Source organism: Lytechinus pictus, chromosome 9 (assembly GCF_037042905.1).
Source record: "Lytechinus pictus isolate F3 Inbred chromosome 9, Lp3.0, whole genome shotgun sequence".
Taxonomy (NCBI): Eukaryota; Metazoa; Echinodermata; class Echinoidea; order Temnopleuroida; family Toxopneustidae; genus Lytechinus; species Lytechinus pictus.
The window spans coordinates 26547119-26573015 of record NC_087253.1 but is presented as its reverse complement, the minus strand read 5'-3'; the positions used below and the strand labels follow the sequence as shown (position 1 = coordinate 26573015).

Genomic DNA, 25897 nt, shown 5'->3' with positions numbered 1-25897 from the left:
GACATTTCGCCTCGGCCATTTTCCACTTTCCTTCACATTCATTCACGTGTATCAGCGAGGAAAATGTTGTTCTGCCAGGCAATTGGATGTTCAAATGACTCTTTAAGATGCAAAGGGAAGGATTTTTTTTCAATACCGGACCCTAAATCGGATAGAGAAAGATGTGGGAAATGGATTGCTGCCTTGAAATCGGCAAAATTTTCAGTCAACGTACAAATACAGCAGGAATAATGTGGTATGCAGTGACCATTTTGCGGCGGATTCTTTCCACTAGGATCTGAGAGCCGAGCTCTGTGGAAAACCTCAGAAACTTTTGCAAGACGACGCTGTTCCATCGATATTTTTCCACCGAGAACCAAGGAAGAAGCGGATTTCAACAGAGAGGAGAATTGTTCATAAGGACGAGAAGGTCAGTGATATTATTGTAATTTTTGTGTCTTATTCAAAGTTTTCGTTGGGTTTGACACTTTGCAGAGCGAGGTGGTTTTGCTTACAAAAATGACAGCGCGCACGATTTTGTCGTCTGCTACTACTGATTGAGCGGCATAGATCTAGATCTTGGCCACAGTCTCGCCAGTTCTAGAAAGCTACGGCACTCCTCGGCTCGAGATCTCTGCAAATGATTTTTTTTTTTTCCATTGTTGAATTCTATCCCAATGTGTCCCCCCCCTTTAGTTTTGCGCAGCGTGGGCCGGCCGGGTAGCTCTGCTCTGCCCACCATATAGTACAACTCAATATTCATATAAAAATGCAATATTTGCACCATCAAACCTAAAAGCTCTGCTCTGCCCACCATATAGTACAACTAAATATTCATATAAGAATGCAATATTTGCACCATCAAACCTAAAAGCTCTGCTCTGCCCACCATATACATGTAGTACAACTAAATATTCATATCAAAATGCAATATTTGCACCATAAAACCTAAGTATCAGCTCCACTTGGTTTTGTGGCTCACCATCCTTCCCCCATGCACCCTTGCTCTCCTGTACTCCAGGTACGACAGGAGCTCTCTGTGTCTCGACTTTCAATTACAATTTGGATCTCTAAAATCTACTGAGGAGGGGCTAATCCCCCTCCCTCCACACAGAGTTAAATTGTGCAGATACACAATATAGAGTTAAATATACATGTACTAACTTTTTGTTTAATACAGATCCTGGATTCTCTACTTGTATGGACAACACCCAATTTACAGAAAAACCGACCCATTCCAAATCAAACAAAACAAAGTGGTCCTCTTGTTCAATGCCTTTGCTGCGAAAAACAGAGTCACGTTCCGTGACAGGACAGAAGAAGTGTCTAAAAACACAAAACCATTGCCAACACAGAACTTTCTCCCAAGCCAAGAAGACTATCAACAGCTTCGTCAGAGAATGGAAATAATAGTATCAAGGATAATTGCTGCCAACATAGAAGCATTTTCTACTGCATCTCCAGTGGAACATATCCCCCATGCTTACTCTGCAGAAAGTGCTGAAAAGAGTGAATATACGGAAGTATAAGTGTCATTTCGAGGGTTGTTGCCGCCCTCAAGCGCACACAAGAGGCAACAAAATTAGCTTCACAAGATGACCGTAGCGTGTCATCATTCATCGTAATGGTTAAAGGGCTGATGAAGAAGCAGGAAATTCTCTAGGATGCTGGGAAGTTAACAGGCAGGCCACATTACTGAGCTCAAGTGCTACCTGATGACAGACTTGACCCTCAAGGCTTAGGATGATGGGTGGATGCCAGATCTGACATCAGGTCATATATGATAGAAAAACTCTGCCCAACTGATGAGGATGATGTTGGAAATATCTTAAAAGGACTAAAGATGTCCCTTGACATTGAGGTAGGTTCCCAAATCTCAATCTATATGGAAAGAGACGCAAAAAGATCTTCAAGGAAGATGGGCAGATGCCAGATCTGACATCGTGTCATTCATGGTAGAAAGGCTCTGCCCAACTGGCCACAAGATCACCTGTCAGAGGTGTAACAAGAGGATGGCAGCCCTCATCTGCAAGGACTGCATGCTGTACAATCTATATGGAAAGAGACGCAAAAAGATATTCAAGGAAGTTGGGCAGATGCCAGATCTGACATCGTGTCATTCATGGTAGAAAGGCTCTGCCCAACTGCCCACAAGATCACCTGTCAGAGGTGTAACAAGAGGATGGCAGCGCTCATCTGCAAGGACTGCATGCTGCACAATCTATATGGAAAGAGATGCAAAAAGATATTCAAGGAAGTTGGGCAGATGCCAGATCTGACATCATGTCATTCATGGTAGAAAGGCTCTGCCCAACTGATGAGGATGATACTGCAAATATCTTAAAAGAACTACAGATGTCCCTTGACATTGAGGTGGGATCCCAAACACAATCTACATGTGGAGAGAGGCAAGAAGACTTAGAAGATGGGCAGATGCTAGATCTGACATGTCATTCATGGTAGAAAGGCTCTGCCCAACTGGCCACAAGATCACCTGTCAGAGATGCAACAAAAGGATGGCATCCCTCATCTGCAAGGACTGCAGGCTGTACCTGTGTGCAGACTGTGATAGGTGTCTACATACAAATCTCTTCCTCCATGACAGTCATTGTCAGCATGGTGGAAACATTCCAGCAGAAAAGGATGAGGTGGATCATGTCTCCCAAACCAACAACCAGTTGAATATACATGTACATCTACTAACTTATTAGGTTCAGGATAATTGCTGTCAACATAGAAGCAATGCAGGAGGTTTGTCTGCGACCGGTTGATGTGCGTGGCGTATGATACTGCAACGTCTGTCCGATGGTACCTGGTCCAACAACATCCTCCTTCGCATTGTCGACGGGGCAGTACTTAATTGTGTCGGCACGATCTCCGTTTGTTCCACAGAGTGGCCAGGTATATGCTTGAAGGATCGGACACGTTGTGCTGCCATCCTCGGACTTCAACTTGTGGCTGGCGTAAACCATCTCGCTTTCCCAATTATTCTTATAGAAAATGCACCAGCTAGGCGGCCGAGCCGCCGTACCCGAGGCTCCACCTCTAACCGTTGGTAATAGAGCTTCGACCCGATCCTCTCATTACTTTCGACAGTTCAGTAATATCAATGTTCAGAGGGAGAAATCCAGAGTAAGGTGTATTAGCAGTCGACACGGGGAGATCGCTGATAGCTGGATTCGTGATGACAGCAACATCGATGAAGATGCGATAGCTGACCAGGCTCAGCCAATGCTCACTTTTTATGACTAAGACAGAAAAATCAACCAGCTAATGGGTCTAGGTGCCTGTAGAAGAAGATCTAAAGTTACAGTTGAAGAAATTTGAGGGCAATTTCTTTAAATTTAAATGAAATTAATGTCAAGACACAGTGTAACTTTTCGAGTTCGCAATCGCAGCGAGCTCGCACCAGCTTGGCTCCGCGAGAAGCAATAGGCAGTCCCATCCGTTGAAATCTACGTGTCGTACCGTAGATCTGTCTACGGCGTATCCGAGTGGAATACCGGCGTATTTAGAGCTCCCAAATCATTTATTCATTGTAAAAAAATGATTCGACATATACTTCTCAAATTATGTAGAAATATCATTAAATCATTCCATATATCTCACTAGGAATTTACTCACAGACACGACAGGAACGGGACAGGATACGATCTGAGAAATCGAATTGTTCCCCGCTAGTCGCACAGGGGATCGTCGCGTTAATTCAACTAAATCTCTAGTCTACATGTAAACAACATTAACAACAATGACAGCAGCTGTTTCTTTCGTTGCATATTTAATTTTGTTCAAGACTCGAGAACATTACCTCTATTGACACTTTGGAAGATCTTTCATGTTACACTTAATTTTACCATATGCATTAGAGCCCCTGGAAACTTATCACTATTTTTAAATTTTATTGAAAAAGAAATAGATCTAAGAGGGTTAGAAAGGATACTGTCTTTGTCATGATCAATGTTGAAAATTTAATTTTCTCGTATAGTATGTCATTGATTGGGAACTAACATTTCCACTCAAGAAAAGAGAAGCGAGAGAAAGGGGGGGGTAAGAAAAAATGAGAAGAAAAGAAATGTAACAAAAGGGGGAAAAAAGATATTTACAAGAAAACAGAAAAAGAGAAAAGGAAGAAGAAAAAAAAAAGCTGTGGGAAAATAGTCATTGCTGACAGTACAAGAATGTACTTCACTGGTAACCCCGACCCAGCCCTCAACATACCACCCCATCAAGGAAACAATTAAATGAAGCTGAGTTAATTATCCTTCTCTGTTAGTTTAGGAAATTCCACTTTAAATGTGACGTCAAGTACTTCCATTAAATAACCCCCAAAATACCACCCCGGCTATTAATATCAAACCCATACATGCCCGGCCTTAAAAGTAAATAGAAATCTTAATAGATCTATTCATAATAATAATGATGATCGATAAATTGGTTTGCAATGACCATCAACGAGTAAGGACGTGCCGCGTACCCTCTCCGAACTGTTTTAATCTACATAGGTACCGTATATGTCGGACATTCAGCATGAGCAAACACGCATCAACGAGACAATCCGGAGCTAAGCGGCCTAGGCCGTCGGCTACCCCGTCCAGCCCTGATGCCAACTTGGGCGTGTCATCGGAAATGAAGTCTATCTAGATGACTATTTTGGGAAAATTAATGAACGGTTGTCATCGTTGGAATGCCAAATTACGGTACAGAATACAAGACTTGAGCATAGAATTGAAGAATTGGTTGCATCGCTAAATTTTCAAGCAAAAGAAATGGATGATTTGAAAGCGAAAAGTGATATGAAGGCGAAAAAACTTGAAGTTGAAATTGATAGACTTTCCGCTTACATATCGCAAGAGAGCCTCGTCTTTTTGAGAATCCCAGAAAGTGGAGAGGGTGACGAAAATACAAAGGAAACTTTGAATAGATTTCTCGTCGAGAAACTGAAGTTGAGAGAATATTTTGATAAAGAAATTGAATTCCAACGAGTTCATCGGGTGCAAGCTATACACAGACCACGCCCCATCAAAGCAAGGTTCCTTAGATTTGCAGACAAGATGGCAATTGAAAAGAATGCCGAATTGTTGAAGGGGAGTAAGATGTACATTGCACAAGATATCAAAGTGAGCTTCGTACTACGGGGCCCTGGTCATATATGATAGAAAGACTCTGCCCATCTGATGAGGATGATATTGAAAATGACATTGAGGTGAGTTCCCAAATCCCAATCTATATGGAAAGAGACGCAAAAAGATCTTCAAGAAAGTTGGGCAGATGCCAGATCTGACATCATGTCATTCATGGTAGAAAGGCTCTGCCCAACTGATGAGGATGATACTGCAAATATCTTAAAAGAACTACAGATGTCCCTTGACATTGAGGTGGGATCCCAAACACAATCTACATGTGGAGAGAGGCAAGAAGACTTAGAAGATGGGCAGATGCTAGATCTGACATGTCATTCATGGTAGAAAGGCTCTGCCCAACTGGCCACAAGATCACCTGTCAGAGATGCAACAAAAGGATGGCATCCCTCATCTGCAAGGACTGCAGGCTGTACCTGTGTGCAGACTGTGATAGGTGTCTACATACAAATCTCTTCCTCCATGACAGTCATTGTCAGCATGGTGGAAACATTCCAGCAGAAAAGGATGAGGTGGATCATGTCTCCCAAACCAACAACCAGTTGAATATACATGTACATCTACTAACTTATTAAGTTCAGGATAATTGCTGTCAACATAGAAGCAATGTAGGAGGTTTGTCTGCGACCGGTTGATGTGCGTGGCGTATGATACTGCAACGTCTGTCCGATGGTACCTGGTCCGACAACATCCTCCTTCGCATTGTCGACGGGGCAGTACTTAATTGTGTCGGCACGATCTCCGTTTGTTCCACAGAGTGGCCAGGTATATGCTTGAAGGATCGAACACATCGTGATGCCATCCTTGGACTTCAACTTGTGGCTGGCGTAAACCATCTCGCTTTCCCAATTATTCTTATAGAAAATGCACCAGCTAGGCGGCCGAGCCGCCGTACCCGAGGCTCCACCTCTAACCGTTGGTACTAGAGCTTCGACCCGATCCTCTCATTACTTTCGACAGTTCAGTAATATCAATGTTCAGAGGGAGAAATCCAGAGTAAGGTGTATTAGCAGTCGACACGGGGAGGCCAGATATGACGTTGTTGTTGAGATCGCTGATAGCTGGATTCGTGATGACAGGAACATCGATGTAGACACCACTCCAAAACTGCAGCGTCGTGGATCGAAGAGGGGATCAACGACCAATTCTCAACCTCACACAAAGCCCAGACCAGCACATACCCACTCAAGTGAAGAAAAGCTTGTTCAACGGGCAGATGAGGTTTATAGGTCCTTAGATCCTAAGCCACCTGTGTTGAGACCTGTTACGCTTAATACAGCCGGACATAACATGAAAATGGGTGGGATGATAGTGGGTCCTGTAACTATGACAATGGGTAATTTTACTTTTGAGGATAATATCTATGTTGCCCTCATTGAGGATGATATGTTGTTGGGTTATGACCTGTTAAATAAGCATCAAGCTAAAATAGATTTGCCTAATTTCAATCTATTCTTTCATGGTATGGATTTCCCCATGATCTTTGGAAAATGCAGCATTCAAAAGTCCCTGTTTATGTTAAGGATTCAGTTACTATACCTCCAAGGTCAGTATCAAAGGTGTCATGTAGGATTAAGGAATGTCTTTTGCAATTTTTGGTTGAACCTCATGTTGATTCCCATAGTTTAAGTCCTCGGACTTTGCAGAACACTTATGACATAGAATTTCAAGTTATAAATCCAACCGATCAGAATATACATTGGGCAAAAGATCGGATTGTAGGTGAAGCTCAAGAAGCGCCATCAATTGATCCCAAAATATGTAAGGTTATTGGTGATGAGAACATCCAACCAACCAAATTATCTGATCATGAAATTCCGTCTCATCTCCAAGATTTGTAAAAGCTTTCTTCCCAACATCTAAAAGATCATGAAAGACAAATTCTTAGGGAATTACTTATAGAATATGGGAAAGTTTTTGCAAAAACAGACTTTGATTTAGGGAATTTCACAGAAATTGAGCATCAAATTGACACTGGGGATGCTCAACCAATTAAAAAAAAATGCAAAGGACGCCTATGAATTTTGTTCTTGAAGAAAAGGAGCATCTCAACACGATGCTTACTGCAGGGGTAATTCAACCCTCAGTGTCGGAATGGGCATCTCCTCCAGTACTGGTTCGAAAGAAAGATGGTGGAGTCCATTGGTGTATTGATTATAGGAAATTAAACAATGTCACCAAAAAGGACGTATATCCCCTCCATGTATTGAGGAGTGTTTAGATACTCTAGGAGGCACCTCCTGGTTTTCTAAATTAGACGCAAATTCCGCATACTGGCAGATTAAACTTAGGAAAGCGAACCGTAACAAAACAGCTTTTATTACTGAACATGGGTTGTATGAATTTGTTCGTATGGGTTTCGGTCTGTGCAATGCTCCAGCAACTTTCTCCAAAGTAATCAATTTGATTCTTAGAGGGTTAACTTGGGATATTGCACTCGCATTCCTGGATGATGTTGTAGTTTTGGGAACTTCTTTTCCGGATCATGTTGAGAATCTACGCCAGGTTCTCTCGCGTTTTAAAGTTCATGGGCTCAAGCTCAAACCTAAAAAATGCGCTTTGTTCCATGAGTTCCTAGGCAGGGAAGTTGATTCTTCTGGTATCTCTCTTAAAGAGGAACATATCAAAGCAGTAACCAACACCCAGGAGGTCGAGCGGTTCCTAGGCTTGGTGAATTATCATCGATTGTTCCTTAAGAATTGTGCTCGGGTTATGACCACGCTATATGGCCTTACCGGCAAGCATGAATTTCGTTGGAATGTAGAACATCAGGAGGCATTCGATGAGATTAAAAAGTTGATGACATCAGCCCCTGTCTTAACTCTTCCCAATTCTACAGATCCGTTTATTTTAGACACGGATGCCTCCGCGACTGCTATTGGTGCTGAATTGATTCAGTTGCAAGATGGCCAGGAGAGGGTTATAGCTAATGCAAGTTTGTCCCTTTCTCCTGAGCAGCGGAGGTATTGTGTCACTAGAAGAGAATTATTGGCTATTGTTAAGTTCACTCGCCAGTATAGGGTAAGCGGTTCACAGTAAGAACAGATCATGGGAGCTTACTGTGGTTGCTCAACTTCGAGGAGCCGCAAGGCCAACTGGCTCGCTGGCTCGAAGAATTAGGTCAGTATGATATGGTAGTTGAGCATAGACTGGGCAGAGCTCACAAAAATGCAGATGCATTATCGCGGGTGCCTGGGGCATCAAATTTATGTAAATACTATCATTTAGGTGTCCGACCTGAAGATCTCCCCTGTGGTGGGTGTCCTTATTGTCAGCGCGCCCAGAAAAATTTGTCACATTTTGTTGAGGTCGTGGACGATGTTGTTCCTTTATCGTATTAATCTTCTGTTGATACCGATTCCAAATCAGATCAAGTATCAAAGGTCCAATTAAATAATTCAGTATGTTCATATAATTTGAGTCACATGGAAGTTTCCGTCAATCAGGATACGTCTATTATTTCAATTAATGGGGTTTCAATTGATGCAGTTAATGTGTCCGAGGAGGATTTTTCATCGGCTCATTTTATGCAAGAAAAACAAAAATCAGACGACCGTTTAGTACGTTTATTTGGATGGATTACTTCTGAAGACTCCATAGATGAAGGAGTCCTTATGTTACTGGACCCCGCCAGTAAATTTTTATGGACCAATAAGAAATTATTTTTTGTTAAGGATGGTTTGATTTGCAAATGGGATCAAGAAGATGAATCCCAAGTTCAATTAGTTATTCCTGATTCCTTGAAAGAGGAGGTGATCTGATTAAATCATGAAGTGCCCTCAGCCAGTCATGCAGGCATTAACCGTACTAAAAATGAAATAAGAGTTAGATATTTTTTGTATGGGATGACAAAAGACATCAAAAATTATATAAGAGGATGTTCTTCTTGTAATCGGAAAAAAAAATATGTTAGATATGGTAAACACCCTCTTATCAAATATCTTTCCGGTTCTCCTATGGAGAGGGTCCATCTCGATTTCATGGGTCCACTTCCTAAAAGCTATAATGGGAACGAGCACATCCTAGTCATGGTGGATCAGTTTACCAAGTGGGTAGAATGCGTTCCTCTGCCTTCTCAAACCGCCGAAATTTTTATGGATCAAAGGTAGGAATTTTGAGAGTAAACTCGTCACTAATTTGTGTACACTTATGCAGATACAAAAAGCCAAAACAACACAATATCGACCGTCATCCAATGGACAAGTGGAGCACTATAACCGCACCATTATGGACGCGGTCAGGAGTTATATTGGTAGCTCTCAGAATCAATGGGACAAGCATTTAGCCCAGATCGCAGGTGCGATTAGGTCAACGGTTAATCGGAGCACAGATTTCACTCCTAACCATTTAATGTTAGGTAGGGAGATCAATGTTCCGTCTGATCTCATATACCCCCTTCCTGTTTCTGAGACCAAGATGTCAGATGATTATTCCTCTGAATTAACCGAGGCACTGCATCGAGCTCATGAAACCGCAAGAAATACTTTGCGTTCGACTCAAGAACGAATGAAGAGGGATTATGACATCAAGGTGCATGTACGTCAGTTTGAAATAGGAGACAAGGTCTATCTCTTGGATTTAGCAGTCCCCAAGGGTAAAAGTAAGAAATTGCTCTCTCCTTGGAAAGGACCCGCTGTGATCCTTAAGAGATTTACGCCTTATCTGTACAGAGTGATTTACCGCAATAAGGTATTTGTGGTGAATCACGACAAGCTGAAGAAATACACTGACCAGAGTGCTCCGCCCGAGGCGAGGAAAGACAAGGAATTGTATTGTTTTTGTAAACAGCCCGACGACGGTTTATTATGATTCAGTGCGACGGCTGCGATGGAATGGTTTCATGGCCGTTGTGTTAATGTTACCCCAGGTGAAGGGTGATAATTGGAGTTGTATATTTTATGCTTTCCTAATGTGACCTTCCCTTCCATTCTTTTTTTAACTCCTTTTACAGGATTAAGGGAGAGGAGGGACAGAATGAGGGAGGGTGTGTGTGGTAATGGCCGGCGGGGGCCAGATACGCCGATGGAGGTCAAGGAGGTGAAGGGGGAGGATATTGACCCTTTAGAAAGGGCAGTAGCTTCCCTCACTCATGAGGTGTTGGGGGCTGTGGAAAAGGACCTGAGTCAGCCAACTACAACAGCTCCGTCTGTTGTGGTCCCAACAATGTTGGGGGCTCTTGAAAGGAGTCCAGGTGGGACCGCGTAAGCATGGGGTTCCTAAGGAAGCTTCAACGGCTCAGCCTTCTGTTGGGCCCAGTAAGCTCCCTAGGAAGGCTGCTGAGGTTGGGGCTGCCCAACATAGCAGACCTTCAGAACAATCCCGTCTGCACAAAATTGCTCCCAAAGAGGGAGTATAAGAACACCAAGTACAGGTGGTGGCTAAAGAAAGGGACTGGTAAGAAAACCCCCAGCTCTTCGGCTGTGGCTACTCCGGCGAATCCAATTCAGGGTTCGGATGTTGTGGACCGGCCAGTAGTGCTCCCTCCTGTTGCCTCTGGCAATAAGGCCCTGTTGGGCAGGGGAAGGGGTATGACCCCTCGGACCAGAGAGGATTTTGTTCCTTCTGCTTGAAGAGGTCGGGGACTTGCGTTCCATGACCTTTTTCCGTTGGCAGGCAGTAGTGTCTCTCCTGCTGTCGGAAGGTGCAGAGGAGCAGTCGCCGCTGCTCCTAGCCTTTCTCCCAGGCTAGCCACGCCTGATGCTTCTGAGAAGTGTGAGGAATCTTCCTTGAAGAAGAAGAGAGGTTCCCAAAATGCCCAGTGCGCGGATGCGGTCATAGGACCGTTAGGATGCGGCAGCATTTGTTGCAGCACCTTCCTGAATGTTTCAGGCCGCATAAGGTACACTCAGGGCCGAGATTCCGAGAATCACTGCGTCTTCGGCGGGCTGCATTGCAGTACATCGCGCAATGTTTGCTAGGGGATAAGGCAGATAAGTTTGCTTGTGAACTCACGATGGCGTGCAGAGACTCGTCGGGTTTCCCAGGAGGATCTGTTCGAGATGAGGGCCATGATTGACCACCATAAGTGGCCAAGAGTGGATCCGGCTCTCGAGCCTCGAGTGAACACGCCTGCAGCGTTGATTCACTAGTCCTTTGGTTTTTCTGCTGGACCTCCTCTCTGATACCCAGCAAAAGCATATCGTTGAGTTGAGGTTCCGGGAAGACGAGCGCCACAGATTCCAGTTAGGTCTGCGTCTAACTCAGCTCAGGAGTCTGTGACCCCGACGTCGGTCCCTCCATCTGTGCCTCAGCCAGGGGGAGGTCGACCTGACTTGGGCCCTACTAACCCCGCTGAATCCACATTGACCCTTTTTCATCCGGACCGTCTTCGTGCCTTTGCGAACGAGGTCCAGCATCCTGTCCCTATGGCTCCTGGGAGGGCACCCATCCATCGTGTAAACGTGGAGGGTGGAGTGAAAAACTATTGTTTTCCCGAGTTTTTCACTAATCCGGCCCTTGAACAGGATATCCTGAATCTTCAGGAAGGGGCCTTGTGGAAAATCGCTGTTGGGATCCATCCTAAGCAGGCCCATCTCTATACCAGGAGACAATGGGACCTGCTATTGCATTACCTTGCTTTCCCACGGGTAATCGGACTCAGTGAGGTCGGGCTTGATCACACCATGAGTCCAAAGGTATGGAGACATCAGGAGGCTCTCCTGTATCGTCTCCTAGGCCTTGGTACCTTGGGAAAGGTACTGATAATGCATATCCGTGGATCCGATCGGGACCGTTTGGGCAAAGAGGTTTATCGTATTGTCCTTGAGGCATTACGGGAGAAGTGCCTGGTGCATCAGGGGATCTGTATCCATTGTTTCAGTGGAGACCTCCATGCAGTCCGTGAATGGACCCAAGCCTTCCCCCATTGCTACTTTGGGATAACAGGTTTGTGCAAGAACTTTTCCACAAAGCAGAGATCCCGCGGGATCGGCTCCTGTTGGAGACTGATTCTCCCATCTCAAGGTCCATCCAGACCAGGAGTATAATACTCCTGCCTATCTGGGTGATGTGGGCCATTGGTGGCGACAATCCGTGGGACCTCCCTTACAGAGATTATGACTCTGACATTCGCCAATGGGCTGCGCTTTATGGGTAGGCCCCCAGTCCAGAGAACTTCATCCCTAGTTGGAACACTCGTTGTAAAATAAGTTTTTATTGTTTTTTAATGAAATTCATCCCTTTGAGAGTTAATGACTCGCCAAATTTTATTTAAGAGGTATGAAATGGGAAACATCCATATTAATGTTATGAAATTAACACAAACTGATTTCCATCATTTAAGAATAACTGCTATCGTACTTATGATGCAACTACAGAAGAAATTCTGTTCTGACCATATTTTAGTAGATATTTTTATATTTGATAAGCAATACTTTTGCACCTGACTACCCAATATAGTAAAGGATGAGCCAGTTCCACATGTATATCTATCACATACCTTCCAAGGTTACAACCATAATCCGTCCACACTGGGAGGAGCGATGATGGCCTAAGAGGCTCCAATTAAATCGCATATTGCATAAAAATACCACAAGTTCTTGCAGTTTTGGAGTTCTATTCTCTTAAAATTCATATTTTCCTACGATGAGAATTATTCTGAGAAATTGAGGCACAGGAAATACAAATTCTTTGCATGAAAATTCGAGTACGTAGACTTCGGTCCCTTTCCAAAGTCGGAAGGTGTTCGGAAAAGACCACAGGATTTTGGTTTTAGTGAGTTTTTTACTATTTTATTCTAAGTAAGTTGTAAGTTAGAAAATATGTCCAAATATTGCAGGTATCAAAGTGCGTTGCTTTAGGTCCCCCCATCATAATGGAGATCACTCAGCAAGAGAGTGATCTCTGTAGACAACTGATGATTGGCTATAAATAAGACAAATTGCTGTGCAAGGTATTGCCTGTTATTTTAATGTGATGTATAACATTCAAGCCTTGATTACGACCTGCATTGTCCTTTATAATAAATTGTTCCATTTAATAGTTGATTAGGCAATTTACATGTGATTCTACGTTTTTTCCCCAAAAATCTCAGTTAGGGGGCCATCACCATACAGGTGCATGCAATACTTGCACACGCAAATCCAATAGATTTCCCACAATTCTGTGGAAACTCTTATTACATTTGTTCACCCGGTAACCCCAGCGGCCTAGCACACATGCTATAGGCGACGTTCCGTGACGTCACATGTCAATCAAAATCGCGGCCTGCGGGGCAAAAACAAATTGTTAGACGTGCACGCGCGCACCGCGTACAAATTAAACTACATTCCCATTCGTGTATAATCGTTGTGTGCTGCATTAATTGTCGACCACTTGCTATTCATATGGAGAATCAGTGAAGAATTTCTCGTCGGAGCTGGTCTGAGGGGCGATCACGTTACTGTTTTCGTTTTTGTTTTTCATTTGGATCACAAATTTATCGAGGATGGAAAAGTCTAAGAGCGGAAGAAACGCTGCTTACATGGACAGACTGGATGCAAATAGTCGTCGGCGGTATGAAGAAAAACTGTCGATTTTGGACTTGGAAACATGTCCATATCAGCATGAAACAAGATCTTTCGTTGACAACATGACGCTGTGGCCGGAGGTCACTTACGCTGATTAATAATTATTTGATTGACAATGTTGGAATCCACACAAGTGAGACAATGAGAGCTTATAAGAGTTTGGATAGTTATAATTACTTCATCAGAGGACTTGTGCACATGCTTCTTGTAAAGAAATTGAGGAAGGACAAATTCTTGTTCAGAACTGAAGTCAAACATGGTCAAAAATCAAGTGAACCACCATGCAGACTTTGGCTTGCTATTAACAAATCTGGTGATGTTGCCAGCCACTGTGATTGCATGGCGGGGTATGTAATTCAATTTTATGCACATTTTTTCCCCCTTCGGACATAGACTCTAGGTCTAATAATATCAATATTAGATCTATATGAATTGGAATGTAGGCCATAATGCCATTATCATATCAGTGATTATTAGTTTAGAAAATTTTGTGAGAATTCGTAATAAATAGTGTTCTTTATAACGGGGTATGCACTGTAGCACAGTACTATGGCACGAATTTACGGTACTGGGAAAAAAAAAAAGAAAACCCCCCCCAAAAAAAATGTGTTAGTCCTAGATCTAGATCTAAGAGTAACGTATAGGGTCTCAAGTCCAAGTCAAATAAGTTTGGAAAGACAACTTGGTACTAGCGGGAAAAGTGTGGACTATGAAAAATACATATTTTAGTGTTTTGATTACATAAATGCAACAGAGAGATGCAAGAAAGTTTACCTCTCAAAAAGTGTACACCGCAGACACAATCACCGGGCTTATGGTCGTAACCTTGCCGGTTGATGGCCGATAACCACGCTGCTCGCTTCCCTGGGAATTTGCTGGCGCTTGGTATTCTATAAAATCCAACTTTCTTGTCATTAACACAGACTCCCCATCTATTTGTGCAGCCATGGGCAACACAACTCTTCACCATCTTTGAAATCCTCAATAAAACGGATGAATCGAGCACAAATATCTCGCCGTCTCCGAGAAGCTAAATATAGCTGCTGCTGATGTGTTACGTATTAAATTTGTGTAGCGCGCGCTTGCACTGCAAATATGCCCAGCTAGCATGCCCAGTGTTGTTTTTGCCCCGCAGCAAATGAGTCATCGGTTAGTGCGTCATTGGAACCTCGTCTATAAGAGGTTTGTATGTAGACTTATCTTGCATTTGTGTGAGTGGAGCATGTTCATTATGCGTTTACATGTGTGTTTTGGTTGAAATGCCACCATGTTACTATTTTTTTCCCCTTCGATTGATTTAGGATACAGGAATCTACCTTTGCCAAAGTGCTGTAAGATAGTGCACCCATGCCCAAATTTGGAAGGTAGGTTGTTGCCATTTGAATTATTATTAAGCAGTGAGTGATCTTTCAAGACATTGTACACACACAACTAGCCTTGCCTATCAACGTTATTAAAATAAATTTGCTTTTGAATAATTATTTCATGAAAATTGAGCCCTCATTTGGGTAGAACAGAGCAAAATTTAATATATAAAAGAGAAAAACAATGGAAAAAGTTAGGGATTTTCATGATCATGTAAGACTGTGTGCTTCCGATCACTGGCTACAAATAAGAATTGCTGCATGTTATTGCCTATAATTTTAATGTGATGTAGAACATTGAAGCCTTAATGATCTGCATTTTTCTTCATAATAAATTGTTCCGTGTAATACTTAATTAGGCAATTGACATGTTATTTTTTTTTCAAAATGTTTGTTCATGTGGCAGTCGTTCTGCATGAGAACGACCCTTTGCTATGTCTCCTGTTTTCTCCATTCTTTTCGGAATCTTCTCCATTCCGATGCCGATGACCACGACATCCTCTGTGACCATGCTGTTTTCATCTGTATCTCTATCACGGTATTCACTCTTTGAGCTCTTACTTCTTCATGTGCTTTGATTCTCCAGCTAAGGAGTAACATAATAAAATGATCCATCGCAGAGGTTACAAAAGCATGGAAGGTATATCAAATGGCACTATGCGCAGAAAAGCTATTCTGGGGCAGGCCGATGGTTCTGACAGATTACATTATTTCAATTAATTTAGGGCCTGGTACAATCTATGACCAGAGAAAAGTGATCAATGTCAGGGGTATTCTGGGGTTTTCTCCGGTAAATAGTGCATGATTACCTGATAGGCCACCTCCGCTCAATCACTGGACGCACTCTCGAAATCAACAAGAGGAAGGCAATGGATAATCTATGACCAGAGAAGTGTGACCAACGTCAGGGAAGTGTGACCAACGTCAGGGAAGTGTGACCAACGTCAGGGATATTCTAGGTATTTCTCCCACAAATACCATTTATGTTGGTGTTATCTGTGCTTCATATCCAGATAAAGATGGAAGAGTTGGGCCGAGAAGCTCTTATTGAAACGGCTCGAGACAATACCAGACAACTGGCACAAGAGATCGCCTCACATTCAAGTATCGAATCGTTTCTTCAGGATGATCTTGTTCGACTCAATATTCAACCAACAAATGCCAACCAAACTTGATCAAAGAACACTCCTGGAGTATAAGTATGATATTGATGGTGTAGTAGTCGAATTAAATAACTTATCAGCCTTGTCTTCACCAATTAACTATATTTGTTTCAATCCTTGTAAGGGAAGTATGCAACCCGCTTATAAAAAATCATGTCAATCTGCAAAATTACAGTGATAATGGGGTGAAACGCTTAATGAATATTCATGCCTTGCATTTGTGTTATCTTCGGGAATGGAGGATATCTGTTTGCGTATTGCCAAACCCAGGTTCCAATGCCTCTGATTTCTCAAGCAAGGCACAAGCTTTGACAACTACCTTATCATTCTTTCAACGAGTGAAGACCCACTTCGTTAATATCATAACTTCCTTACCAAAAGATGACAATAATCGGCCTACTATCCAGAAAAATAGTATGCATGACATTTCCAATTATAATGTGCTACAACAAGATCAACCGTTCATTCTATCCTGTTTTGATAGGGCTCTTCAAATGTCTTGTATTGACCCTAGTACAATGATTGCCACACAGTTTGGTCAAAAGAGCAACGTTCCTTTGAGGCTCTCTGACTATTTTGATACAACATCCATCGGTGAAACTAGTGTCCACCATGCTGTTACCATTTCAGCTTCGGACTACAATACCCACCTTTTGTGGTCGAGGCAAGGTATTCAAGAGCTCATTAATGACCGGGGCACAGTATTCAGTGCTCTTTCCTTTTACGAGGCCGTTAATTTCCAAACAAATATAGACAATAGACGAATAGATATATCGGGTGAGTTACGGAACGTATCAAAATATCCTACACAGATTACTTTCTTGCAGATGTATGCTGACACGCCCCACTGCAGGACTGATCATGTGCACCCTCACCCAGTTTCGGGGGTTATTGCCTGTTGCAAGTTACTGCATCACAGTACAACCAGGGCAATGCAGAGGAATGCTGTGAATTACATGCAGAGCATGAGGGAGAATGAAATTAAGCTTTGAAGGGATATCCCATGTCGTCTGGAAATTGTAACGAAACTATTTCCACACCAAGTACCCCGGTCATTCGAGGCGTTAGACCTCTTCGATGAGGATGTTCTAATGTCGATCTGTGAAAATCAACCCTTGTTTGTTCCATTCTATGATAGTAATAGTGAAGATGATAACCATTCTTTCACAAAAATCATGAAACGCCTTGCTAGCTATGTGAACGATACACTGTCAACATTGCATGAACAAAGTCAACATCGCGGCGGTTACATGGCATCATGGAAGGCATACCAAATGGAGCTATGCGCCGAAAAGCTATTTTGGGGCAGGCCGATGGTTCCGAATGATATTATTTCAATTAGTTTAGGGCCTGGTGCAATCTATGACCAGAGGAGTGTGACCAACATCAGGGGTATTCTGGGTATTTCTCCAGCAAATAATTTGTCATTACCTGATAGGCCACCTCCACTCAATCACTGGATGCACTCCCGAATTCAACAAGAGAGAATAAATAGATTATTCGCATTCTCTGACAGCCTTCAAGCTGGGGATGCTGATATTGGCAGGGTTTGCTGATGATTCTTAAAGGCGATCTGTACAACAGTGATCTTTTCTATAGAAAACTTCAATGGTGTCCACCCTGTCGCACCTGTGCAATGTTCAGGAACCATCTCTCTTGAACAATTGACTGATGAAATTATTATTCAATCTCTTTTTCCATTTACATTTGGCAGAGCACTTGAAATGATGTCTTGATCAGGCATTGATGCTATCAGGTTTGCTTGAATTGAAACAGACTCATTTTCATTTTCAAACTCAATTCAGAGATAAATCGCGTCATCAGAAGGTTCAATGGAACCGGAAGTAAGATAATCTTGCCTGGAGGTACATGTATTTCTCCGGCAATGATTGCAGGGGATAAGAAAAGCACTACCTTCCTTGTGTATGGTTGGATGGGTGGCTGAATGCAATCAAGGAAAAGGGAATAACGAGGATGAACACATTGGCCCGAATTCACAAAGGTGCTTTTTTTAAACCATCGGTTGAACCCATGGTTTATGCAGATTTCCTGTATAAATCATGCTTATTTACCGCATATATTTAAAAAATGTCCAACGCTGATGCTCGATTTTGTCACAGTGCGCCAAATTGATGCCTGTTGTCGTGGTTATCCATACTATTTTATTCATGAGTCCACTGTTTTGAATTGATGAGTCCACTCTTCAACAGTGGACTCATTAATAAAATAGTGTACTTAACCATGACAACAGGTGTCAATTTGGCGCATTGTGACAAAAGCGCGCATCAGCGCTGGACATTTTTAATATATGCGATAAATAAGCGTAATTTATACAGGAAATCTACATAAACCATGGGTTTGACTTATGGTTTTAAAAACCATCTTTGTGAATGTCAGGTGCCTAATTCCTTGCCTTATTTTTTTAATTATACATTTGCTTTGTTGTTAATGTATGTATGTATGTATGTATGTGTGTGTGTATATGTGTGTGTATATGTGTATGTATATGTACATGTATATGTGTATATATGTCACCTGCATGATTATAACTCCCTTCTATTATTTACTATTGCAAATGAACTATCCAACTTTAACAATGAAAACAAGACCCAACTCGTCTGGCATTTCTCATCATGGATCTCCGTAACTTGGATAGAAGAGCACAAATTTCTTCAATTTTTTATAATTTTCCGATAAAAGGAGCACTAATCACGAGTTCAATTTATTATATTAGTTTAATCAGTACATTTTCCAAAATACATAACATTAATTATCTGCATGATTCGTTTCAGGAAGTTCATTTCTTTGTTTTTTTTCAAAATTTTGATGTGATTATACATGTAATCAATGACCAAGGACCAGGACATGAAGGAGCTATCGGCACGTGCCAAGTTTGGAAATTTTAGGTGAGTACTAAAAATAGTTAAGTTCAGTGGGAAGCAAGTTTCAGGACATGTTGCTGATGAAATAAAAATGAGGTGTAATGAGGCTAATCAGTATTATAAATATTATTTAAAAAAGGGAAAAAAAAATATTTATAATTACTACAAATAATATCCTGAAATTGGCAACGGCATGTCATGACTGTGGATTGGGAAGCTAGCTAAGGCCGGTCTAGTACCGTATATGCAGTGCATCAGTACCGGGTGCGCTGCCCGTGGCATCTCCGTGGCTACGTTCGGAGTTCTGACGGAGAAGAAAAGATGGAAATAACATCCACCAAAAACATGATCTAGAAGTCGGATATGTCAAATGATCATCATTTTATAGGTATGAAATATGAATCATCGTTTATTTTTAAAGTAAATCGTAAATTTCTATTTATGGGGAGAGTTTTACTTTTTAGAATGCATTTTTCGTAAATAACGTCTCGTACACAAGCTACCACAGACTACGAGCCGGGCTGCAGCGGCAAATTTAAAATTGAATATTGATTTAAGGAGGTCGTTCGAAACTAGCTATTCATCGACCATTTTACGTGACAACTAGCTTCGGGGAACTTACGGGGCTGAATCGGTATCGCTGTCCCTTTCTGGTCTCACAAATATCTTCACTTTTTGCAGGGCTCCACACTAACCCTTTTTTTCTACTGGTCCAACCTATTCATGTCGGACCAGTAGATACCCAGTTTTTCCATTTTTTACTGGTCCGAACCTAAAATCTACTGGTCCCCAAAATAAAGAAAACATTAAAAAAAGGCGTGAGTTTATTTTGCTGTCCTTTCTTGTTACCCCCCCCCCCAAAAAAAAAAAAATGAAGGAATGAAAGACAAAAAGAAAGCAAGACAAAAAGAAACAAAGGAAGAAATAATAAAAGAAAGGAAGGAAGAACAAATAAAAGGTAAAGAAAGGATAGATGTGAAGGAAGGAAAAAAGAAAGAAAGAAAGAAAGAACAAAAGAAAAAAAGGAAAGAAAGAAAAAACAAAAGACAGAAAGTAATGAAAAAAGGAAAGAAGCAATAAAATAAGAAAGAAAGGGTATAAGGAAAGATGGAAAGAAGGAAAAAAGATAGAAAGAAAGAAAGAAAGAAAGGAAGAAAAAGGGTAAAGAAAGGATAAATGTGAAGGAAGGAAAAAAAGAAAGAACTGAAGAGGGAAAGGAAGGAAGGAAAGAAAGAACAAAAATAAGAAAGAAAGAACAAAAGAAAAAGAAGAAATAAAGGAATGAAGGAAAGAAAGAAAGAAGGAAAGAAATGAAGCAAGCAATATAGAAAGAAAGAACAAAAGACAGAAAGAAGGAAAGAAGCAATAAAAAAAGAAAGAAAGGGTAAAAGGAGAGATGGAAAGAAGGAAAAAAGAAAGAAAGTATTGAAAGAAGGAAGAAATAAAGAAAGGTAAAATGATAGATAGAAGGAAAGAGGGAAGGAAGCAAGCAAGCAATAGAAAAAAGAAAGAAAATGTAAAATAGATGAAAGTAAGAAAAAAAAGAAAGACCGAAAGACAAAGAAAGGAAGGAATGAGGGAAAAAAAGAACGAAAGAAGAAAGGAAAGGAAGCAAGCAGTAAAAAAAAAAAAAAAAGGTAAAAGGATAGATGGAATGAAGGGAAAAAAGAAAGAACAGAAAGGAAGGAATGAATGAAAGAAAGAGAGAAAGGGCTGAAAGAAGGAAGAAATAAAAAACAAGAAATGGTAAAGAAAGGATGGATGGAATGAAGAAAGAAACAAAGAATGAAGGAAAGAAAGGGTAAAAAGAAGGAAAGGAAGAAAGAAAGAAGAGATAAATATAGGATGGATGGACTCAAGAATAAAAGAAAGAAAGAAATCAAAAAAGAAAGAGAAAAAGAAATAGAGAAAAATGTTAAAGGACAAGTCCACCCCAACAAAAACTTGATTTGAATAAAAAGAGAAAAAATCAACAAGCATAACACTGAAAATTTCATCAAAATCGGATGTAAAATAAGAAAGTTATGGCATTTTAAAGTTTCGCTTCATTTCACAAAACAGTTATATGCACATCTCGGTCGGTATGCAAATGAGGAACTGATGACATCACTCACTCACTATTTCTTTTGTATTTTATTATATGAAATATGAAATATTTTTATTTTCTCGTCATTGTCATGTGAAATGAAGTGTCATTCCTCCCTGAACAGGTGGAATTCCATTATTTTAACATTTTGTGCTTCAGGCAAGGAGGTCCTAATCGTCAAATTCGTAAAAATTGAAATATTGTATAATTCAAACAATAAAAAACAAAAGAAATTGTGAGTGAGTGACATCATCGACTCTTTCATTTAGATGTAACTGGCTCGTTCATATAACTATTTTGTTAAAAATAAGCGAAACTTTGAAATGTCATAACTTTCTTATTTTACATCCGATTTTGAAGAAATTTTCAGCATTGTGCTTGTCTGATTTTTCTCTATTGATTCAAATCAACATTTTTCTGAGGTGGACTTGACCTTTAAAAGGACAGAAAGAATGAAAGAACGAAAGACAAAGAATAATTAAAAAAGAAAGACAGTAACAAAAAAAATTAAAGAAGAGAGGGAAGAAACAAAGAAAGATTGAAAAGAAAGAAGGAAAGAAAGATAGAAAGAAAACAGAGGAAGAAAGCTAAAACTATCATAAATAAATTATCAGTTTCTTTTTGGCTCAATTAAGATATAGCTACGAAAGAAACCAAGTGTATCAACACACACACAAATGCATATGTGGGGCTATCATGTATTCAGACGATATCACTCGAAACCCATGTGGGGCTATCATGTATTCAGACGATATCACTCGAAACCCGATCTCTTTGAACTAAAACAGAAGTGAAAATTTCTCCTTTTACTGCTTACAAATGACAGTTACCCCAATTTTTTGGAAATATGGACATTATAAGAGCTTTTCATTAGTGTGAAATGTGAATTTTGACCGTTCTGTGAGAGATTTCTGCCAGAGGTTTGCCAAGCTTCGCCAAGCTTCGTTCGTGCAGCCAGTAGAAAATTCACCATGTGGGCTGTGTGGCTGGCTAGCCATATGTACACTGTATGTTACCCTAGTAAAAATTGCATGCGATTCATTCTGTGTGTATTCTGTGTGTGAATGACCAAATTTAACGGGAGGAAAATGGTTTGCAATTTGAGTCATGGAATATTTTTTATGTTTATGTTGGACTAGTGAATTTGACCATTTCTGGAAAAGTTACTGGCCCAACAATGGTTTTTATTACTGTTTATGTCGGACCCATAAATCTTGCTATTTTTGGAAAAATTACCGGCCCGACAATGATATTTTCTTTCTGGTCTTGTCGGACCAGTAAATCTTGCTATTTCTGAAAATCTACCGGCCCGACAGTGATTTTTACCGGTCTGGGACCGTCGGACCGGCGCTAGTGTCGAGCCCTGCTTTTTGGAAACCTTTGGAACTGGGAGTTGGTATGTTTGCTTTGATTTTGTTTTCTCTTTCATGTCATTGTAAATAAAAATATGAAGACGTTAAAAAATAAACATTTTAGGATTTCAATTTGTCCACCCTATAATATTGATAATAAAGCTAGGCTCAATCTTTTACATTTCTTATATTACATACAGCATAGATGCCAATGAAGAGCCAGAAGAGCCAGAAGAAGGAAGAATTTCTCTTGGACGATTGATAAACCAGTAAACCATAAAGACAGTGCTTAAAGACGGTGGGGAGCTAGCTCAAGAACACACTGACATTGATGAAACAGTGCTGCTAGACAGCTGGGAGCCATCTCAACAACCCAGTACCATTGATGAGACAGAGCTGAAACTCCATTTTAATAAGCTTGAAATTACCCAATGTGCATACAATTAATTCTCTTTTGTAATGTTCAAGTTTTGGAATCTTTCACATCCTGTAACATTTAGCAAATCATAATAGCTACAAAACACCATATCACTTTACACTTTTGCACATGTTGCGCTCATAGGACCAATTAAATGAATTCATGCCTCTTTATCCTCACTGCTATCATTGCTGATGAATTGTGGAGCTGAGTATCTGGTAATTCAGATTTTACCATATGGACTTGTATGGTAGAATTTCCGCCTCCCCACCCCGGCAGTTTTTGCGATAATAGTTTTAACACCCAAATACTAACAAAGTGAAGGTACTCATGTGCTATTTATTTTGTATTTACTGGTATGAAGGCCCAAAAGACCAAAAAGAAGACGAGGAAAGTAGTGGCACGTCACAAGTGAACAGCTCTGGAGATGTGTTAAAGCTATTCTCAAAATACTTTCAGAAAAACAGAACACCAGGGGAAGAGGCAGTAAGGTCAGCAATGTCAATCAGCGAGAAGAATGGAGGACTTGTCTGGAAATTGCCTCTGAGAAATATCAAAAGTAAAGTGAGGTGGATGTGGTTATACCCAAAGTAGAGAATTTTTTATTGCACACATTTTTCAGTCATAATTAAAAGCATAAAAGAGTAAAAGGAGGGGACTTGGTCATCCCTCCCCTCCTGATGTGCTAACTGCTTAGGGATGCAGGACATCTATCATATCCTTGGCTGTTAACCCTTCTATCAAATCCTCAGACACTGCAAGAACATGCATACAACAAGCATGTTGACTTTCAATATAGTTAAAATAGATCATTGTGCATTACGAGACTTTCTACAGTAGGGCTCCAGAATCAAGCAGGACAAATATTAATAATGGGAAGAGATGGGTTTTTCAACGAAAAAGCAGGTATGGGCACAAAAAAGTTTGGGTGGCCCCAAGAGGTGAAGATGGTTTGCAAGGCATATCTCTGGTGAAGAGAAAAGTAGAAAAGAGGGAAAGACAAAGAATTATAGAGGATGTGACTTAAATAAGGAGAGAAGAGGGAAGGAGCAAAGACAAGATGAGATAAAAAAAAATCACTTGGAATTAAGGAAGTCAAATTATCAAGGTGCTCAAAGCTTGCAAGAGTAAGGATCCACTTCAAATCTAAAGGAAATTACAAATGAAAAAAAAAACTAGTTTCGTTTCTAATTCTACTCGGCTGAAGGGGCCAAACGGTACTCGGCATAAAAGAGGAGAATTTACCTGCACCCCTAGCAACCTAATATCTGCCATTGTATGCTGTCACTGCAAATTAATCTACATTTGGGAAACCAATCGAAGGATGGTTGACAGAGCTACCGAGCATCTCAGATCAATTTGACTTAACTCTTTGCCCGCCACGGATGACTCGCGGCACATACAGCGGACTGCACATACAGCGGACTGCCAACAATGACTCAAGTCACAGTTCGCACACAATGCATACGGAACGCTTTTAATTGTAATTGTGTGCACACACATACAATAGCGACGCGTGTATTGCATTGTTTACGAATCTAGCTTTCGTGTTATAGCTTTCGCCGACGTTGTTTACATAGAGATTTTTCGCGTAAAATTGAGTTTTTGAACTGCTTTAGGATATATTTCGATGAGCTAGAATGGCTCCTACTACTAGGCGGAGGCCTTAGTACTTCACTGCTGATGAGGTACGAGAAATGGTGATGGACTCTGTTCCAATAGCCGACTCAGACTCAGAGGAAAGCGAAACCGACTCTGAAGGAGATGAGCCTGGTCCCACACGTACACTTTTACGTGATCACGTAGAACATGATGGCGGCGTGGACATCAATCATGATTCGGACAGTGAGTTTGAAGAGGAAAGAGATGATGTTTCGATGGTTTCAGCTGACAATGATGAGCCCCAGGAGTGGATAAGACTTAAGGATGGTGTTGAGTGGAAATCTGACTGGTTAGACGATTTTAGTGAGAATGGTGGACGACCAAAACTCCTCTTTGATGTGAACCAGAGTACTAAGCCACTAGACTTTTTTTATCAGTTTTTCCTGAAGAGGTGTTTGATCTAATGGCGAGAGAAACTAATCGCTATGCCAGACAAACTATCCAGAGACTTGGAGTTCTACAGGAGCACTCACGGCTCAACAAGTGGAGTGACACGACTGCTGAAGAAATGAAGGCATTTACAGGACTGCAGATAGCAATGGGTCTAGTCACCAAACCGGTGCTGTCAATGTACTGGGAAGAAATGAAGGCATTTACAGGACTGCATATGGCAATGGGGCTAGTCACCAAACCGGCGCTGTCAATGTACTGGGAAGAAATGTGGATCCTTGCCACACCTGGTTTCTGTACAGTGATGAGTCGCAACAGGTAGGAAAATATAATTATTTATACAAACAATATCATATTTTGCCAGTCATCACTTATCACTATGACAAAAAAAAATATGACCAAAAATTATAGGCCTAGGGCATCATCAACTATCTCAGCCTGAGATAGTTGTTGCCCTGTATAGATGTACATGACTTAGTTTTGTATTATTAGTAATCATGGTAATTGTTATTAGACCTCTATTATCTACAGCATCATTATTATTATGAATTATTTTTTTATGAACGATGAAATAAAATATAAATTTCAATTTCAATTCAAATTTCAATAGAAGAGTTTAGTTCATTGTCAGTTTACTCTTTTTGAATGCCCCATTTCAATCCTAAACTGCTTAGCTCATGATGACCATAAAGACATGGATTTGGTATGTAATGAAAGCTAAAGAACACATCTTTTCAATGGACTAACTTAGAAATTTAACCTTCATTAGGAAGTATTGAATATAAGAGGTATAAAATACCCTCCTAAACGATAAATTGGAAACAGAATGTAAAGTTAAAATTATCAAAATCTATGATTTTATACATAGCAAAAATGATACCATTGGCAAGAGTATTCATTTCTCTAAAACTTTGCCACACAATTTTTTTCAATACGACAAACCAGTAAAAAGTTAT

The 25897-nt window shown here is 40.8% G+C and overlaps 1 protein-coding gene and 2 pseudogenes across 1 annotated transcript; 1 reads left to right on the top strand and 2 right to left on the bottom strand.

The window, feature by feature from the left end:
• Nucleotides 1–641: 641 nt before the first annotated feature.
• Nucleotides 642–12265, top strand: LOC129268496 (uncharacterized; annotated as a pseudogene).
• Nucleotides 2636–5590, bottom strand: LOC129268498 (uncharacterized; annotated as a pseudogene).
• Nucleotides 5157–6251, bottom strand: LOC129268497 (protein nanos-like; the record flags this gene model as incomplete). Its single annotated transcript, XM_054906048.2, is given in 2 exon segments — nt 5157–6028; nt 6030–6251. Coding segments are annotated over 2 exon segments (570 nt in total), but the record flags the coding sequence as incomplete, so codon positions are not given.
• Nucleotides 12266–25897: the final 13632 nt, after the last annotated feature.